This window comes from Rhopalosiphum maidis, chromosome 4 (assembly GCF_003676215.2).
Source record: "Rhopalosiphum maidis isolate BTI-1 chromosome 4, ASM367621v3, whole genome shotgun sequence".
Classification (NCBI taxonomy): Eukaryota; Metazoa; Arthropoda; class Insecta; order Hemiptera; family Aphididae; genus Rhopalosiphum; species Rhopalosiphum maidis.
The window spans coordinates 37,047,039-37,068,385 of record NC_040880.1 but is presented as its reverse complement, the minus strand read 5'-3'; the positions used below and the strand labels follow the sequence as shown (position 1 = coordinate 37,068,385).

At 26.9% G+C, this 21,347-nt stretch overlaps 1 protein-coding gene across 5 annotated transcripts in view; it reads left to right on the top strand.

Moving 5' to 3' along the window:
• The window catches only part of LOC113550428 (insulin-like receptor), a 31,899-nt gene extending 12,071 nt beyond the window's left edge, over positions 1–19,828 (top strand). Inside the window, exons 1-23 of one of the 5 annotated variants that reach the window (XM_026952243.1) lie at positions 4,380–6,142; positions 10,809–11,188; positions 11,258–11,679; positions 12,187–12,301; positions 12,360–12,526; positions 12,587–12,782; positions 12,855–12,968; positions 13,237–13,384; positions 13,459–13,685; positions 13,760–13,940; positions 14,144–14,316; positions 14,378–14,548; positions 14,644–14,833; positions 16,337–16,464; positions 16,564–16,761; positions 17,352–17,506; positions 17,577–17,738; positions 17,801–17,969; positions 18,048–18,249; positions 18,357–18,522; positions 18,587–18,761; positions 18,821–18,957; positions 19,020–19,541. In XM_026952243.1, the coding sequence (XP_026808044.1) occupies positions 10,837–11,188; positions 11,258–11,679; positions 12,187–12,301; positions 12,360–12,526; positions 12,587–12,782; positions 12,855–12,968; positions 13,237–13,384; positions 13,459–13,685; positions 13,760–13,940; positions 14,144–14,316; positions 14,378–14,548; positions 14,644–14,833; positions 16,337–16,464; positions 16,564–16,761; positions 17,352–17,506; positions 17,577–17,738; positions 17,801–17,969; positions 18,048–18,249; positions 18,357–18,522; positions 18,587–18,761; positions 18,821–18,957; positions 19,020–19,541 (4,470 nt within the window). In that variant the 5' untranslated portion in view covers positions 4,380–6,142; positions 10,809–10,836. Of the gene's footprint in view, positions 1–4,379; positions 6,143–6,809; positions 6,999–10,808; positions 11,189–11,257; positions 11,680–12,186; positions 12,302–12,359; positions 12,527–12,586; positions 12,783–12,854; positions 12,969–13,236; positions 13,385–13,458; positions 13,686–13,759; positions 13,941–14,143; positions 14,317–14,377; positions 14,549–14,643; positions 14,834–16,336; positions 16,465–16,563; positions 16,762–17,351; positions 17,507–17,576; positions 17,739–17,800; positions 17,970–18,047; positions 18,250–18,356; positions 18,523–18,586; positions 18,762–18,820; positions 18,958–19,019 lie in introns of those variants that run through there. The other 4 variants (XM_026952244.1, XM_026952245.1, XM_026952247.1 and 1 more) reach the window with 4 other exon arrangements.
• The last annotated feature ends 1,519 nt before the right edge of the window (positions 19,829–21,347 follow it).

Sequence of the window (21,347 nt, the reverse complement as noted above, 5' to 3'; positions counted from 1 at the left end):
ACAATTTTTAACATTTATTAATTTAACTTTTGTAAAAGAAGCAAATCACGCAACTTTATAATTCAGGTACTTGATGATGTGTAATTAATAAAAATTATAAAAATGTATTCAACTATTTAAACCTATACCTACTTACTAAATGTAGATAGTTTTTACCACATAATACTATGATGTATTATACTATTATAATATTATAATAGATATTAGTAAAATTATAATCTGTAAAAAATGAGAAGAAAAATTGAAATGGATTTTAAAATTAAGGAACCAATCGAATATATACCGTTTGAAAACTCGTTTGACTTGCCTGGATGAAATTTTATGTAAGTATATACATATGGGCATAATTTTAACTTAGTAGTTAAAATTTATAGCAGAGGCTATGTAGAAGAAAACAAAATTCAAAACAAGCGCTGTACAGTTCCCCTCTAAATCACTTCTAAAATCTATAGCTGAAGTACACCAAGCTTTAAATGTTTTAAGTATTGAAACCAAACAAAAAGAAAATTTCGAGTACACTAATCAAATTTTCCATCAATATACAGTATCTAGAAATATCAAAAAATTTAAATTAGTGTAACATAAAAAAATAATTATATTTTCTTTTTCATTATTTAATAGTAAGACATTTTGTTTTAATATTTAAGATATTAAATTTGTATTTAATATTAAAGCTTGGTGTAGCTGTAGCAATACATTTTGAATTAACTGGGATGATGGTATTTGAAAAAAATTATGCGTAATGATTTAAATAGTTGTAAGTGTACAGTAATTATTTAACTGTGTAGTCGTGTATAGTGTGTACCTATACCTGCGGATACTATGGCTACTAAAAATTATAATATTATTAAATTTGTACGTAAGGGTTCTTAAACATTAAAATTCTATATAGTTTATAACTGGCGGAGAACGGAAAGTTCAATTTTGGCGGAAATTGGCAACACCCCGTGAAATCAAAGTTGAATACAAGATATAGATTTACAATACTTCTCTTCCTTAACACCACTTGTCATTATAAAAATATATATATAAGATCCGGTTTATGTGCATAGAAAATCACAGTAAAAAAATGTGTAGAAATAAACAAAGAATAGGTAGCTTACATAAAGACACAAATACAAAAATTATAAGGGATGTGCTAGTGCACTGGTCCTAGTCTGTATAATGCAAATACTTACTTCGAGTTTAAAAAAATAACAGTTTAAATATTTACTGAGGCTAAAATCACATGAGTAGTGGCGGGGCTTAGCTCTTCAAGTCCTACACTCCCACCCCACTGATTGCGCGTGCGTTAAGTCAATGGCATAATATTATAATTTATAAGCTATAAACATACAATTTATTTTAAAATTGATTTATATTTTATCATCTAATAAAACTAATAATTTTTTATCATATATAGAATTCATTTTTCAAAATGAGTCATTAAATGTATTTATTATATATTTCTTTATTATTTTGTTAAATTAATCGTATCATTAGGTATACGTATATCACCGTTTGTTTGTAAAAGGTTTTGATAGTTCAATTTAAAAAATTTTGAATTGTTTTAACTTCATCATGTCTTCATTATTATTTGTTTTGTACAATAATATTTTGTATATAAGCTAATAGTTATACCTTTTATATATATACTCATCATGTTCACTTAGTTCATCATGAATAGTCTTTTAAATTCTGACATTGTACAAATTTTAACTTAACTATTATCATTTTCTGTACAGAAAACGGCTTCGGTATCATTATTCAAAATAAATAATATAGGTAGTGTTGTTTAATTTATCTAATATACTATATTATATACAATCTTAATTGAGCACTTTAGCCAGACGCGGATCTGGGGGCGCGGGCTCCCCGAAAATCCCTAAACATAGGTTTTATGATATTGTTAAATTATTTATTTTTTAAAAATTAATTAAATTAAAAGTCATTTAAATTATTATTTCCTGCGAAAAAAACAAATGAATTCGCTAAAAATAGTCAAAAACAGGAAACAAATATAATTATTATTAATAATGCAATTGAAAATTGAGATAATTTCAAACCAATACAGTAGCTTATTAAATAGTTCTTCTTGTATCACAAAGTTAGAAGGAGTTAGAAGAGCTTAGACTTGTATAAAGTTCTTCATTATTAAATCTTGAGTTTAAAAATATACATTCTGATTTTGCTTATGAAGTATTAAATAATTTCCGATTTCGATTCTAATGACTTAAGACTATCAAATATTTACATCATTTATTAAAATATCGGTTACATTGCCGATTTCTATCGAAACAGCAGAAAATGTTTTTCTTCTTAATTGCTACTTAAAACTTGTTAAGGTCTAGAATGAACGAAGAAAGATTAACTGGGTTAGATTTTATATGTAATTTATCTATAGAGATATTTATATAGACACTGAAAATAATTTTCAAAATATAATAAACAGATTTTCTAAAGAAAAAGAAAGAAAACTCGATTTTGTATTATAAAAATGTAGGTACTTTTTATTTGTATTATCAATTAGGTATTTAATTTATGAAATGATCTTTTGTTTTGTAAACTATTGTTGCTTATTTTTCTTAAATACTTATATGACCTCATATTTATTTTCATGTATTTAAAAATAATATTTTAGAATGTTTATTTGATCGAATTTTTTTTATATATTCCTGGAAGCCTTTAAACTTTTTTTTGCTTTTACCAAAAGCGTATCCAGAATTTTTTTATGAGGGGGGGGGGGCTAAATACTTTTAACTTGAATTATTGACGTTGATTTGTCGTTAACGTATTTAGTATTTTAAATAATTAAAATTTGTAAAACAATTTCCATATTTAAATTTAACTTCAACTGTTGAAATTTAAGTATACTTATATACATTTATTTATAGTTTAATATGACTGTCTTTTATATGTTTTTTACAAAAGAAACATAAAAAATTATATTTATCTAATACATTTTTAAATAATTTTCTAGAAATGTATAACTATTAAAATAAACTTGATTGATCAATGATTAAAAATACAATAAGTTAATCTGAAAAAAAAATTGTTTAGTTATTTAAAAGTGGCAAAAATTACAATTTTTGAAAGCACAATACGGCGCAGATTACATATAAATATATAATGCCCTTTTATTTAGTATAATGTGGCGTAAACTACAATATTAAAAAAGTGGCGCAAATTACATAGCTCCGCTTCCCCGTGAAACAATTTTGGATCCACCACTAACTATAGTGTATACAGGTGATGTAAATAAAACTTTAATAATATTTATACCATGGAAATCCTCTACATAATAATCTTTAAAATGATATGGCATTTGTATCATATTATTATTTACTAAATTTATAATCGCATTTTCAAACCATCATCTAATAATATTTTATAGAATTGTAAATTGACATTTGTCCGTGACATAAACTTAGTGTTTTTCATTTTTTGTCTACTACTCAAATTTTGAAAAAAATCTCGAGTCAAATACTCGACTTTATTACATACCTATTTACTTTATACTCGTAAATACTAGGTTTTATTCGAATTAAATCGATTATTTGACGCACGAATCAAAATAAATACTCAAATTTACTAGACTTAAATGGAGTACTACTTGACTGTTGAAAAAACTAATCAACAACTGATATCTTGAAATCCAATATTCTATCAATGTACAATTTCCCCCCACACTTACACATACTCAATAAACTAAGCTGTTAATAAAAGAACCTGCAATTTAAACATTTTCAAATACTCTATAGCGACTTTGAGTTCTGTTTATTACTTTTAGTCTCGGGTCTCGACCGACCCATTTAAAAAAAAAAAAAACAGTATTCGCCTAACTCCTCTCATATTCAATATTATGCATTATTATTATACAATCGAGCCAGTCTGGGCCAGTGCGCGGATCCGCAGGCAGCCGCTGTAAAAACGCGTATGGGTCGTATACTCGTATTATACCGAGCGCGGCGGCAGCGTGGGCCGCTGCTACGACTACTACTTGCAGCACGCCCGTCGCCCCGTAATCTAGATCACGGTTTCACATATTTTCCCCATAACCCCATTCCGTGTCCGATTTCCGACGCCGCCGTCGAGGATGTAAATAACAACAACACTGCCCCGGCAACGATGGTGGGGACTGCGGCGAATGACGGTGGTCGGGGAGTGAGGGGCAGGCCGGTGTGCGTTGTTTTGTCTGGTCTGACGTCCGTGCCGACGCCGACGCCGCCGCCACCACCACCGCCGCCGACCGTAGGTCGTCGTAGTGTGCGTGTGCGTGTGCGCGCGTTTGCGTGAGCGAGTGTTTATTGCGCATTTGCTGAGGAGTCGACTGCGTTGTATTTTACTATTTTATAGTTGTACGTGTACGCGCGCGAAGCACATCGCACTTGTCTGCGACGTATCTATACACCGCGCGGCGTGCCATATTGTATTGGTGTAATAGTTGTACGATCAAATATTGTTATTGTCGTTGTCGTAAATGCGTTGTAACAACACATCGTACGATACATAAAACATTGTTATTAAAATATAATGTCATAAAGTACTGTACAAAATTGTAGTCGTTGAATATAATAATAATTATTTACATTCTTCGAAACCGCGTCCGAGAGTGCACCGCAAAATCCGTCCGCACGTCCGTATTTCGTTATTGCTGTTATTTTGTCGTATTTGCGAAAGTGTGCGATTTCGCGTACGATGTCATCGACAGTCGACACTATATAATAAACATTTTACGTTACATCTGATTGATATTTTTTTAATAACATAGTTGTTTATATTATACAATAATAATACGTATTATCATATGTTTTGTATGCTATACAAATGTATGTATAACTGTAGCGGGCGGCACAGAGTTTAGTACTGCAATCCGCTGATTAATACCAATACGTTATAATAATAAAATATTATTATTGAAATTGTGTGTGCAAATATATAAGGGCAGTAATAATAATAAAGAGGAGAAAAAAAACGTGACATACGCATGGTGTATGGTAATGGTATATAATCGTTGCGAGAAAATCACCTACATCGCGGCGTATAATATCTGATATAATATTCTCATTCATTAAAACAGCCGAGTGCATATAATAATAATAATAATAATAATAATAATAATAATAAAATAAACATCGATTTCGTGGACGGTCGGTCGTGTCACGTCGCCGCCGTCGTCATCGTCGCCACTGCTGCCGCCGCCGCCGTTGCCGTACTATAAGTCCGTCGTACTCACTACTCCGTAGTCGCGTTTTACCCGTATACCATAATATACAATAATAATATTTTATTATTTTTATATTATTTATCGTATACGACCGAACGACGTGAACGCCATAGTTTAATAGGTAATTACGAAAAACCACCGACATCACAATAATAATATATCGTACGCAGTGTATTATAAAGTATTGTATTATTATTAATTATTATTTTGTCATATTAATTAATCGTTCGTAATAAATTGAATAACATTTAATAATATATTATAAAATCGCGTTCGCGTGCGACCGTGTTGACGAATCCGGGTTTTTCCGTTATGATATTATTTCGCGTTGTTTTGATCGCATCGGGCTCCGGTGTCATTGACCTTTTCTCCGCGGTGCGTGTTGTGTTGACAATGGCGGAGCGACGCGCTTGCTGTGCGCATTTTTCTGTTAAAAACGTCCTCCGCTGAGGGCAATAGTTTAACGTTGCTCAGTTTTCGCGATCGTTTTAACAACGCAGTATCGTTCGCTCCGTGTTAATAATATTATTATAATATACGCAACGATCGCGTCGCCGGGAGACACACGAACGCGGTCGACCGTATTGCAGTTGTGTTGCACATTCGATATACTTAAATAATAATATTATAATCGTGCGTGTATTGCAATATCTGCAGAGTGTAACGACTACGAGTGGTTAAAAAATACATATTATAATAACATAAAATTACGATTTGTGTGCGCAACAGTGTAATAAATATTTTACTTATCGTGATTTCAATAATAATAATATAATATTTTATAATGTTATTGTAATTCGTTGTCGTTGTTCTTCGCCGAGTCGAGTGTTTTTCTGATCGAAACGAAAAAAACAAGTGTGTACTCGCACCCCGCCGCCGCCGTGTTCCCAAGATTCGAATTACGGATAATGCGTCACACCAACACGGATTTAGGAGGTAGGTACTAAACACGCACATTATATACCATCATAAACCATCTACCTAGTACGTGTACACAAGTTTTAGCAGTTGTATATGGCAATAGATCCAACAATACTTAATTATTAGTTAAATAAATAATAATATTATGTAAGACGGGCGTGTAGGTTACACGTAGGTATCGACTGTTGTGTGAATGGTCTGTTGTCGAAATCTATAAAAAAAAAACAATGTAACATTAACAACAACTATTGCTGTTACGAATGAACGACGGACGATATTTGTTAGATGCTTGAAATCATTGTTGTTTTGTGCATTTGTCACATCGATGTCTAGTTAGTTGGGTATGTTAGGCGTTGTACGTTTGTTTAACGCGGGAAAACAAAAATATAGGTGTTACGGTTGTTGAGATTAACTAATATTATAATACTATTTAGGAGTAAAATAGGAAGAAAATTGCATTTAAACAAAACAAATCGTGGCGTTCTTGGGTTGAAAAAATTAAATAGGTTCTATCGGAAATATTTTTTTTCTCCGTGAACGGTGGTTCGTCGTGATAAGAAGTCAGTGCAAAATTATCAGCACTGATAAGAAATTTATTATATACCTACTATTATATATTTACTACTAGTTACTACTACTACTCACAACCAACTACTATTACTATTAACCATTGCTCTCGCAAGTGTTTCAATAATTATGAATCGGGTGTGAAAACTATTTTTCGATCGTTTTTTTACATACAGATTGTTTTTATTCACAAATTATTAATTCTCCTACATCGTTTTCGTCGTTTGTATATGTAGGTACCTACTCAATTTGCATAAGCGTGCAGTACCTATATCACCGAACATACCTTTTGGCCATTATACACGTAAGTGATTGTTAATGTTGGGATGATAGCCGATATGATCCTGCTGAGGACTGCAGTGCTTTTCTGTTGATTAATTCGGTATAGGTATTATAAATTGTCTAATTTTTAATCAGCTCAGATAGGTGTGTACCTACATCATATATTTTATCATCAACATTTTTGTATTTATACATAACACCTATTGTATATTTTTAGTTACCGACAGTAAGTCAATATATATTGAAAAACTAGATTCATATTTTAAAAACATTTTCATTTGTTTATCACTATTAAGCCATATTAATAAGTACAGTTTATTATTGAATTGATTATCTCTTGAGTTATCTCTCATTAGTCATTTCATATTTTCCTGTGTATTCAATATTAGTTTTATAGTGTTAGCAATATTTGCTTGGCTTTAATTCTATTTAAAACATTAAATAAAATAAGTAGATATTAATTTTGTGAATAACAATTTTTCCTTATTTGTGTAGTCTGCTATAATGTCTTAAGATTGTTATGTGTTTTTATAACATTTACAAAAATAGGTAGGTACATAAAAAACATATTATTTCATGATTGTCTGTAATGCATAGATATTAATTTGATAAAAAAAATAAAACATTAAATATTACAATATTCACTTCTTGTTTTTAGATTAAATTAATAAGAATACACATAAGATATAATATTTATATTGACTATATTTTTATAAAAATGTTTATCAAAAAATACTATGTTATCAACTATTAAAAAATGTAAACTAAGTACTTTATTATTGGAAACTATTTATTTACCTTTATTTGTTCAATGTTATGTGTAGCTAGGTTAATTTTACTTTTTCATTCAGTAATCTTATTATTTTGACATGTAGGTAAGACAAAAGTATTTGTTTATGGATTGTTTAATAGAGTTTAATAAAGTACACACCTCTAAAATGTAATTTAACTGTTAAATAACTTTACTTATATGCATTTCAACATAAGAAATTTAATTTTAACAATGCAGCAAAATGTTTTATCGATTAATATGTATGTTACCTAGTAATATCGTAGGTATTAATTTAGGAGGTATACAATTTAAGAATTTTATATTAATTATTAACCAGTAATGTCTATAGGATATATTTGAGGGGAAATATGACTAAATTTGTCGATGCCAAATGTCTCAGCATTTTATTGCCTACTGACCATAACTTAATAAATATAAGCAAATAAAATAGGGATGTCAAGGGAGGAAATATATCTTCTTAATCCTCCCCATAAATATACCATTGATAATTGATACAATCATACAACAATTTTTTTAACTACATATTTTCTGACATATTTCATATATTACGAACGTGTAAAAATTAAAACTCAATAAATAATAAATAATTAACATTCAGATTATTTTGAGAAATATTATTTTTATGTTTAGAACATAGGTATTTTATTCCAAAGAAAAGTTCTGTTCACTATTCTTTCCTTCTAATTTTCATTACCTAATTTTGAAAAAGATGTTTCAAGATTTAAAAAGAGATAATAGATGACACTTTGTTGCGATAATATATGTCAGTTGGAGAGGAGATGGTGAAATTTGACAATTTATGACGAATTTACAGAGTGTGTAAAGGAATAGTCATTCAATGCAATTTCACAGGTATTAGAGAGAAGTAAGGTGTAGTTAAATCAGGCATAAAAGAAGGAGGTTGTGTATTTTATTGGGAGATTAAGGTTATTAAACAATAGTAATAGCTGGATTGGTTTGGGAAATAGTTCTGTATTAAGTGACAAATTGAGATAGAATCCTATAATTAAGCCATCAATTATTTTAACAAATCCTGAGTAAGGGATTGAAATCAAACTATGAGATTTATATACTATAATAGCACTTAGTAATGTAGAAGTCTATATTACCTAAGTATATAGGTAATCTTTTTTAAGGTATCTTTAGGTATACAGTTATGATATGTCAGCTCTAAAAAATAAAATAGAAATATCAGCTTATATCTTATTCATACAATATAATAGTAATTATTTCTGAATCTTTATAATGTGAGTATATATAATATTTTATTTCTACCTTTATTATTTTTTTAAATTTTAAATAGTAATTCTTAGTGTTCACCGAGGTTAGTCTCTTGATAGATACTCAATATTTGTTTAAAATATGTATTTATCAATATTAATTGCATAGGTTTTATTTTAAGCATTTACCTATAGCCTATAATTCAGCAGTTTCCAAGCTTATTTGTTTACGTATCCCCAAGAACAAAAAAATTTTATCTTGTCACTCTCGCTTAAATGAAACAGCATTTTTATTAATGTTTACTATTTAATTATGTTGTATACAATATCAATATTTGCTTTGCATCTCTTTTAAAATGTATGTCTTGCAGTGTGGGAACTACTGCTATAATTGGTAATAATCAGCAAAAATCTGAAGTAAATAGACACACTTTTTAGCAAATATGTTTAATTAAATTTTTAATTGCACAATTTATATTTACTTTTATTGAAGTTAAATAATTTCTATTTTAAAATATTTAAGTCTAAAATACTAGAATACATTTTTATGACTAAAAATTTTTTTTTTTTTTGGGGGGGGGGGGTTAAGGTTTAAGGTTTAAATTTTTTAACAAATTTCTCAAATTCCTCATATTTTTTTAAATAGGTAGTATGTATATTTATTATGAGTATTTATTTTATCAGCAGGGTTAGTGTTTTTTATATTTAAACTCTAAAGTTACCTATATATCATAGGAACACAGAGATACACTCAAGTTAAAAAAAAAAAATAATGCAAATTAAAATTAGCCAACTGTTTAAATTTATTAGTATGTCATGGCAGGCCATGTAAATAGTTCTAATTTTATATTGACAGATGAATCATTGTATTTAATATAATTTGTTGATTATTTATTTATAATTATTGTCACTAGTTGACTTTGGAATATTATCATTGCATTTTTGATTAGTGTATAATTACTTTTGTCTAGTACCTATCTTAAAAACACCAACTTGAAGAAAGTGACACTCATCTTTTTTTTATTTATATATTTATGACTAATAGCCAGAGGTACCTACTAAATATCATTTTGACTTATGCTCTAAGCAATGATTCATTAGTTCATCACATATTTATTACATATTATATATTTTTTAATTTCAAATTTAGTACCAAAATATTTATTTTATAAAAAGTAAATCATTAAATTATTAGTTGAAATTAAATTAATAATAGAATTTAAAATTTAGATTAGATGTTAAGCAGATTACATTATAATTTATATGGAATATTTAAAAAAGCAATTATGAAAATAATAGTAGGTACCTCTATCTAATATCATCAAATTAAATGTTTCTATGTTCTTTATTATTATTGAGATTATACTTAAAAATTAAATCATTCAAACATGAATAAATATCAGTTATCACTATTCAAACCTAGTACATATTACTATTTAAAAAACAATTACCTTCAATATATATATATATATTTATATCTGTATTTAGTGTGTTTAATTAAATGAATAGGTAACAAAAAAAATTATCATAAAATACTAAAAGCAAGTAGCAACATTAATAATGGTATTTATTATTATTCTGAGTTCATTACCAATAAAAATGATAAAATATAAAATATCCTGTTTATTTATTACAGAAACTTGTTTTTTTATCTTATCACATTCCACTGAGAATATTTTAACCATTAACATATTATTATTTTTTTTTTACATAGAACCTACCTATCAAGCTTGTTCCATTTAGTCAAAAACAAAAATTATGTTTCCTACCTATCATGTACATAGTTTATTTTTAATTTTTTTTATGCAATTTTTTTCAGATTAACTATGTAAAAACATTTTGTTATAATGTGTGGAGAGTGTGACAAAATACGCTGTTTACGTGACAGCTGCCCTGGCTTGGGCGGATGTCGATTATGTGGGAATTTTGCTTGCAATATTTACTATGAAAATTACAATATTTTAAGACCTTCAGCACCAACCAAATTTTCTAAAATTAATCCAAATCATTATCGAAAACCATGGTTGATAGCATCAAAATCTGTATGGAAGTCTGACTTTCTATGTATAGCCCTATGGTGCGTTGCTATACTTAGTGTTAGTCAAACATCTGCTGAACACCAGACACAAATTACAAGTGTACCTCCAATAGCTACTCAACCTACAAATAATAGTGTTGTACACTTCTCAGCTGGAAGAAGTAAGTTTTGTAATTATTACTTTAAATTATAAATATTTATTAATATACATATATATATATATTTTTTAGTATGTCCAAGTAAAGATATTAGAAATAAAGCTGAAAATCTGAATGCTCTCCGTGGTTGTAGAGTTATTGAAGGGTTCCTTCAAATAGTTTTAATCGATAATGCAAATGAAACAAGTTATGAATCTTTATCATTCCCCGAGTTACGAGAAATTACTGGTTATTTATTATTATATCGTGTAAATGGTTTAAAATCACTTGCTAAACTCTTCCCTAATCTATCTGTAATCCGAGGACAAGACTTATTTATGTCGTATGCTATTGCAATTTATGAAATGGTTCATTTGCAAGAGTTGGGTTTGTACAACTTAAGAGATGTTGTTAGAGGAGCTGTTTACATTACTAAAAACCCAATGCTTTGTTTTACACAAACTATTGATTGGATAAGAATTGCACCGTCTGGAAAAGAATCGCATGATATATATGTAAGTTTATAAATTATAAAAGTACCTAACTGAGTGGCGCTGAACTTATATCTTAAATATAGGTATACCCCAGCCTATGCTAGATAATCCTAAAACTTGTAATAATTTAAATAAAGTATAATTTATAAGTATAAAATATTTTAAAATTATATAAATGTAAGAAAAAGCAGTATAATATATAATACATGGTTTTTAGTTAATTATTTAAATAATTTCTATGCTAATTAAAACGTATAGTATCTATTTATATATTAATTTGTAATGTATTACAATATTAAATAGTACTAAAATGTAAATATTATGCAGTAAATAATATAATTTGTAAAAATAATAGCTTTTAGTTAAAGAAACTGGTGGAAAATACTAGCTTTGGTTTCCATGACTTAAGTTTAATAGGGTCGATGAGTATAAATGATTGTTTTTAGCCATACTTAAAAATAAAGTAGTTCAGCGCCACTGATTAAACACCTTATAAAAATGCAATACTTAACATTTTAAATATTATAGGATAATCGTCCTGTTAATGCATGTCCTGTGTGTCCATGGACAAATGACATAAGTTGTTCTGTTTCTAATTACACTAATGAACCTTTATGTTGGAATACTGAGCATTGTCAAAAAAGTAAAGTTTTATTATAACATGCTTTTTTTGTATATAATAATTATAATTGTTTTTTTAGTTTGTCCACCGGAATGTGGTAATCTTAGTTGTACTGAAGATGGCACGTGTTGCCATGAACAGTGTCTAGGAGGTTGTACTGGTCCTAAACATGATGATTGTTTTGCATGTAAATATTTAGCAGATGAACGGGATTGTGTGAAGGAATGTCCAGTTGACACATTAACAGTAAGTAATGTTAGTTCTAACCAGAAAAATCATTTTTAATTCATATTTTTTTTTTTATAGTATCAAAATCGGCGTTGTATTATGGAACGTGATTGTTATCGTATGCCACGTTCAAGAGATTTACAAAATGGGTTACATTTACAATCATGGAAACCTTTTAATAATAAATCTTGTGTAATGGAATGTCCTCCTGGATTTGAGGAAGTTCCTACTGAAAACATTTATGGAAAAGTATTTAAATGTCAAAAATGTTCTGGTAAAGTTTGATTCATTATGAATTTAAATCATTGATTAATTGACTAATACTTAATGTTTGGTATTATTATAGGACCATGTCGTAAAGTTTGCATTGCAGCTAATGTAGAAAGTATCCAGTCTGCCCAAAAACTAAAAGGATGTGTTATTATAAATGGATCATTAGAAATACAAATACGTGGTGGTAGTAAGTATAAATTAATGATATTAGATAAACTCCTTAACTTCTTAAAATTTCAGTATAGAAATACTTACTATTATTTTTCTAAATTTTAATTTTGAAACAAATTCCATTTCAAAATGTGAAATTTAATTATAAATCATAATAATCATACAAATAAATAAATAATATTATAATTTACTGTACTGATTATCTAAAACATTTAAATGAGTTAATGTAAACTATATTCCTTGTGTAATTATTAATTATTTAATTATGAATATGAATATTTTAGTGAACATTGTAAAAGAATTAGAAGAAAGCTTAAGTATGATTGAAGAAATTACTGGCTACTTAAAAGTGGTTAGATCATTTCCATTAGTATCATTAACTTTTTTAAGAAAATTACATGTCATTAGAGGAGAAATATTAGAAAGTTCAAAGTAAATATTTAATAAAATTGACTATATAGTTTTAAGTTTTAAATCAAATTTGTATATTTTTTTTCAAATCTAAGGTATGCATTAGTTGTTTTGGACAATCAAAATTTAGTTGAATTGTGGGACTGGAGTACTCGAAAACCCGATGGTGAATTACGAATTGAACGTGGACAAATATTTTTCCACTTCAATCCAAAGCTTTGTATATATAGAATAAAGCAATTACAAGCTAATTTAGGTGACAGATTTAAAAATGTAGATGATTTGGAAGTAGCACCAAATTCAAATGGAGATAAAATGGCTTGTAAAAATTAAATTTTATACATTTTTAAAATTTATTATAAATACTTCTTTTTAAAATTTAATTTTTATTTCCAGGTACTGTTAAAAAACTGAATGTATCAACAGAAGTTGTACTTTCAAATTCAGTTCTATTGAAATGGCGACCTTTTGAACATTATGATACCCGTACGTTGTTAGGATATGTAGTTTATTATTTAGAAGCACCATATAAAAATGTTTCTCTGTATGATGGCCGAGATGCTTGTGGTGGAGATGGGTAAATATAAAACGTTAAATAGAATAAAAATAGAAGCTAAATTGTTTAAAATATTTGGATATCGCTACAGGGTGACTAACGCTTCCTAATTCTTTCTTTCATTAAATTTACTTTTTGCATGCATTGTATATTTTGTACAGATTTAAAATTTTCATATTTGAAATAAATATAAAATTTAAATCCACAATTAATTTAATTTTTAGGTGGAAAACTGATGATGTGGAATCAACAGAAATAACTACTGATGATTTAGTTGCTCTTATAACAGGACTGAAACCTTATACACAATATGCATATTATGTGAAGACATATACAATGGCCTCAGAATCCAATGGTGCACAAAGTGATATAAATTACTTTCGCACAATGCCAGGAAGTAGGTTTTTTTGTATAATTTATTTTGATAAAAATTTATCAATAAAATTTACATTTTACAGCTCCAAGTCCTCCACAAAATCTTCGTGTTAAATCTGTAACTGCTGATAGTATAAGCATTGAATGGATGCCTCCTGCTGAACCAAATGGTTTACTTAAACATTACATTATTAAATACACATCAATTAACATATCTGGGGATTCGTTACTGAAAAGGGATTATTGTCAGAATAGTATGTATTTAAATAAATATATAAATATTTAAATTTTCTGAATTTAAAATTATGTTTTATTAATAACGTTTATATTTTTATAATTTGATAATTAGGTCCAAATGTGAATGAATTTGCTGATAGTTATCCTGGTGCTAGACCTGAAATGGTTAATAATGATCAAAAAGAAAATTGTAATTGTACTGATCAACCAGAAAAAAAACAATCTAAACTTAAAGATGAACAACAAATCCAAATAATGATAGAATTTGAAAATAACTTGCAGAACATTTTATATGTTAAGACGTATGTAAAACTAACTTTATATTAGAAAATTAACTTTTACTCCACTTTAGATGAATTTTTTTTAACCGATTTATTTTATTTTTCATCTATTATTATCTTTTAGACAGTAAAAATACTTAAGTTTTTAAGTTAAATACTTTTACTGGTTGAAAACTAAATCTAGTTGATATTATTATTATTTTTGAAAGGGGTGGAGTATTATAAAATTTCAAGTAGTTTTCACTATGGAAATTAATACGAGAAAAATGTGAATTTTTATATGAAACTAGATTTCAACAAAATTAAGTTTTCTATTTTGTTATTATTTAAATAAAATAACCTTTGATACTTGAAATGTCCATCAAATGTTTATATTAGCATTTTCTATCCAATGTTTTTTTTTATGAACTATTTAAAGGCATTTAAAGAAATTTGAAATTTTTTTTCTATAAATATTATTAAAAACTATCACTAAGTTAAAAAGCTTGAAAATTTAATTTAAGGTTCCTTAAAAATAATAATAATTGGAATTAAAAAAAAAGTTAGTGTAAAACTTTAATTTCTTACTAACACTTTCAACGCCGATGACATGTATTCGCATCAACAGAGTTTATTCCATTGAGCCAGTAACATGAACGTTTGTATCTGTCATAATTTTATTGATTTTATTTTAATTAACTGAAATGTACAACACCGGCTATAGACAATAAACTCTAAATTTAAATTTATAATAGGTTTGAGTTTTTGTAATTTTTAGATTCGTATTATCGAATCATCGCGTCACGATATGAACAATGCGGTGTCACAATATAACCTACAAAATCATGAGCGGCGTTAAAAGTGTTAAAATGTTAAAGTTAAAATTTTTTGAAAATTATTTTGTGGTTAGTGCAATGTATTAAATATTCAATTTTTATTGAAAATTTAATAAAATGTTCCTATTATGAAGTTTTTAATAAAAACCAAATATTTAATAAATATATAAAACACAATTTTTTCTTTAAATATTTTAATTTCAAATTTTTATGAAATCAAATATTTAATTATAATTTATAATTTAATTATATAACCTATAATTTATTTATAATAATTTAAATTATTTTGTTATATTTTGTGGAACATCAAATGTTTATGCACATTATTATATTGTAATATGACATTATCTTGTAATGCAATTTTCAAAATATTTAGGTTAGTTTTAAATTATTTCGTATTTATTGCTAATAAAAAAACTAAAATAAAATTAACTCAACCTACCGTGTGTATTACTATCAAAAATATACTTTAGTAATAATTAATAGCAATAAAATGTATGATAATTTATATTTAGTATTATAAGCTAATCAGTATTTTTTTTTATGTTATAATTTATTATTGAAATTAAGTTTAAAATCTCCATTAAATTGATTTACTTAATGACGCGAGGTAAACTCAAAATCTCCTGAAAAGTGGAGTGGTTACCTATTTTCCTCCCTAATTTTTATTTGAATGTAATTTAATGCTTTTAATATTTATTTTTTCAAGTAATAATCCTCCTAAAAGCGATACTTTACCGAAGAAAAAACGTGATTTATCCAATTTTGAACCAATAGAATTTCCAAATAGTACCATTTCAAGAATGTTTGTATCTGATGCAGATAAAAATTTGGAAAGTATGTAATTTATATTTTATTAAAATTTATTGATTATTGAGATGCATTAATATTTTGATTTATTTTATGTCAATTAATATTCAATTTTTTTTTTTTTAGATGAAAATAAGAAAATAGTAGTTCCTAGTAATCAGCTGACTTATACATTGCATGAAAATTTAACTCATTTTACTAGTTATAATATTGAATTATATGTGTGTAGAGAATGGCTCAAAAATGAAAACAAAGAGTCAAATCAAAACATTAGTAATTGTAGTATTCAAAAAGCAATGACGACAGCTCAAACAAGCAAAAAAGGTAAACAAATTATGTTTTAGATTTTATTTCATATCTTTGTATTGAAACTTATTAACTGTTATTTTTTGTTGTATTGATTCTTAAAATTCTTCGTCAGGCAATTCAAATTATTTAAATTAGTCAGGGCTAGAAACTAAATTATATTTTAGGACTTATTTAAACTTTATAAAATATCTAAAGAAATAGAAACTGTTTCAAATTCATAAAAACTGGTTTTTAATCTGTGTCCTATCTAATGCAGTTTTTCATAACAAACTGATAGATGTTTTAGAATTTAAACTTTCAGAGAAACCAAATTTAACTTAAAAAATTAATTTGATAAATCAAACTACAAAATAAATCAAGTTTTTATTGAACTATGCAATGTTTGAACTTTTTACAATAGAGGTTACTTGATTTTAAGCAGTAACAAAAAAACAGCAACACTTCAATTGGTCATAACCTTGAAAATAATTTTAAATCCTCTATCATTTTTAACATATAAAAAATTATTAAAACGTATACACATGTATATGTATAATCACAATATACATGTTTTACTTAATTTTCTCATTACAAATCTAATTTAAATTGTTTTTTTTTAATTTTAGATTCTGCTGATAGAATTGATCCCTCAACTGTTAAAGCTGTTAATACAAATACTACCAGTCCTGGTTCAATAAAGATATTCTGGAAAGAACCTGATATTTCAAATGGACCTATTGTTAGCTATCAGTTAGAATACAAAAAAGTCGGAGATCATGTAGTAATAATTAAAATTTATTAACTTTAAATCAAAGTATAAATGTATTAATTTATTTTTGGTATTTAAATAGCTTAATTCACCTGTTGTTTGTATAACCAGACAGCAGTATCAGCAATCTGACTTCTCGCATACTTTATCAAATGTAGCACCTGGAAATTATAGTTTTCGATTACGTGCAAGGTCATTAGCTGATTATGGAGAATTTACACAATATAGCTATTTTTTAATTCCTGTAAGTGTTTATTTGAATTCTTCGTGATCTATGGTTATATATAATTTATTTTTATTTTTAAGGAGGCGCTTTCAATTACTACTCCTCAATTGATGTTTATTATATTCATGGTTACTGGAATGATTGGTGCTGTGATTATGTTGATATTCTTTGTTTTACATCGTTATTACAAAAATAAATTAGCTTCAACAAGATTATTTGTCACATGTAATCCGGATTACGTTAGTTGTGGTGAGTTTAATTATTATTAATGAATTATTTAATATTACATGCTTACTGTAATTTTAATTATTAATATTTGTTTTGTAGAATATCAAACTGATGAATGGGAAATTCCGCGTGATGACGTGGAAGTTTTAGAGCCATTAGGTCGAGGTTCTTTTGGAATGGTGTACCGTGGTAATTGGAAGAAAAAAGAAAATGAAATTGTACCATGTGCAATCAAGACCGTTACTGAAAATAACAATATGATGGTTCGACATGATTTTCTTTCAGAAGCTAATGTTATGAAGTAAGTTCGAACATAAACTAAAATATTTTAAAATTATTTGTGCAAGATATAGTAATGTAATACGTTATATTTTTAATCTTTTATTATTGCAATATATTTGTTTACAGAGAATTTTGTTCAGCTCATGTTGTACGGCTATATGGTGTTGTATCACAAGGTCAACCAGCATTTGTTCTAATGGAACTTATGCCTCAAGGTGATCTCAAGTCGTATTTGCTTAAACATCGTCCAGATATGGCAACAGATCCTTCTCTTAAACCTCCAACATTAAGGGTATATAATCTTTTAAGATGTGTAGTAAATTGTCTATAAATGATGTATATATTTTTTTTCTTAGGATAATCTACGTATGGCTATTGAAATTGCTGATGGAATGTCTTATCTATCATTTAAAAAATATGTCCATAGAGATTTAGCAGCTCGAAATTGTATGGTTAGTGATAACAACATAGTTAAAATTGGGGACTTTGGTCTTACAAGAGATATTTATCAGACAGATTATTACAGAAAAGGTAAATTTTTATCCTAGTTGGTTAATTTTCTATATATTTTAATGTTAATTAAATTTCAGATTCTGAAGGTATGATGCCAATTCGTTGGATGGCTCCAGAAAGTCTTCAGTCTGGTCTTTTCACTTGTTTTTCTGATGTTTGGAGTTATGGTATAGTGTTATGGGAAATGGTGACATTAGCAGCTCAACCATATAGAGTAAATATATCAAAGTATAATTTTCTTATTTTACAATTATTAATGGTTTGATAATGTTTTAGGGTGAGATGGACAAGAATGTCATAACTTATGTTAGTAGTGGTGGTATTATGGAAAAACCAGACAACTGTCCTGATATTATATATGATTGTATGAAACTTTGTTGGCGTTTTAAAGCATCAGAACGCCCTACATTTGCAGAAATAGTGAAAATGTTCTTGCCATGTGCTCGTGCAGATTTTGCACAAACATCCTTTTTTCATAATGAATTACAGTCTGAAACACAACGACTTGATCTATCTGAAAATGGTATCACAGAAACCGAGTCTTTGGAAAGAGAGCGCAAGCAAATTGAACGAGACCAGATTACAACAGCATTAGAAAATCAAGCACATTATTGGGGAGGGTCATTGCCTGGTGAACGGTTAGCACCAAAAGCAGATCTGGAAGAAGATGATGATGATGAAGAAGATTCAGATAATGAGTTGCAACGGTTACATATCGAAAACTTTGTATGTAAAAGGCCACCCAATGGATATATGTCTATACATAATGGTAATGGTATAAATACCACTATATGCTGACCGTAATTTTATTATTATTATTATTATTATTATATATATATTTTTTTTTTAATAGAAGTAATTTTTTAGATCAAACTTTTTTTCTCTTTTATATGGTATATTTTGTTTTTATATTTATATAGTTCCTAATTGTTGTGTCAAATATGCAGAGATGGGTCTATGTTATGTGTATAGAAATTTATTTTATAGATAAACCACATAATTAATATTTTGTATATAATATATACATACATATACACATTTAAATATGTTTTACCAATAATATTAAAATGTGTGTGATTTTCTTTAAGTATACACTAAACAGTTCTTTATTTTTATTTTTTAAATCATATTTTGTTTTAGTATTAACTTAAATAATTATTGACCTTTATGGTAGTTATAAATAATGAATATATTTTTTAATTTTTAATTGTGTGAAAAAAAACTTCAAACAAATTAAATTTACTAGTAATATTATTAGACGAAAAATTGATTGAAAAAACAATAGTTTTATTTTTTTATTTTGGAATTAAACCATGACAAGTTGTTCAAGTATAATATTAACACTTTTATTTTATAGTACATTTCCCAAAAATATTTAACTATAAATAATAGTTTTCATACTTTTGTTAAAAATCTTAAAAAAAAATCAATAATTTGCTTGTGTTTATGTACACAATTTTTATATTTTAAATATAAAATAGTAATTATTATTTTTAATTTATAAAAAATATATATAATATTTTACCCATCTTTGCAATATTAATTGAACATTTTTTTTTAACTTCCTGTGAATTACCCGTCACATGGGTAAAATCAGATTGAACTTGCTCAATGCCAAAGCCAGTGTATTTTTTCAATATAGGTTTAGTTCCTTTTTTTCTTTTCTTTCCACAGGTGTGCAATTAAATAGTCTATAGTTTTTTATTATTATTATTTTTATTATTATTATTATTTTATAAATCATATTCCTATAAGACTGTCTTTTATAAATAAAACTACTTATGTAGTTTCCATAGTACACAAATATTTAAAGTTGAACCTTTGTTACCTGAAGCTTAGATTTAAGTTTAAACATATATAACATAATATATGTATGTATAAATGATATATATATATCATTATAAGACACGATTCTGGTTCAGTTCCAATATGCAAAAGAAAGAAAAAGGAGAAAACAAACACATAGATAATTTGGTTATATGTATTCATTAATTTTAGTTAAAAGTGTTTTTATACTTTTATTTTATTATTTCATAAAAGTGGTGTAAATAATATGTTTTAATTTGACTTTAATTTGATAAATTGTGTAAACTAACATTTTTTTTGTAACTATATATTTATACTTATATGTGTTATATAAAATGTATATTATATATATGTGACAAGTAGCAATCATGAGTCTTGACTAAATGTTTTGTCATAAGTTCAGTAATAAATGTATAATTATAATTGTTCCTAATTACAATTTGTAGATTCTAAACAAATACATGATTCAAGATAATTGTAATGTTCTTGTAAGTATTAATTTAAAAAAAAAATGTATATTAAAAACAATTCTGAAAATACCTTATCTATGTAAATAGGTATAACTTTGTTTTGTTCAATATTATTTTTCAGATTTTTATGAAACCACTATTCAGTTTAAGAAATTATTTTTAATGGATATGTGTTTTTTAACATGTGTTATTTATCTGGAGTCTGGTGTTATTTACCTAACATATCTGGAATGGAACACCTGATTCTTGAATTTGTGATATATTTTATTAACTTTTTCATTGTATGGAATCATGTTTTGGTTTTAATTTTTGTTGATCAAAAAATCGT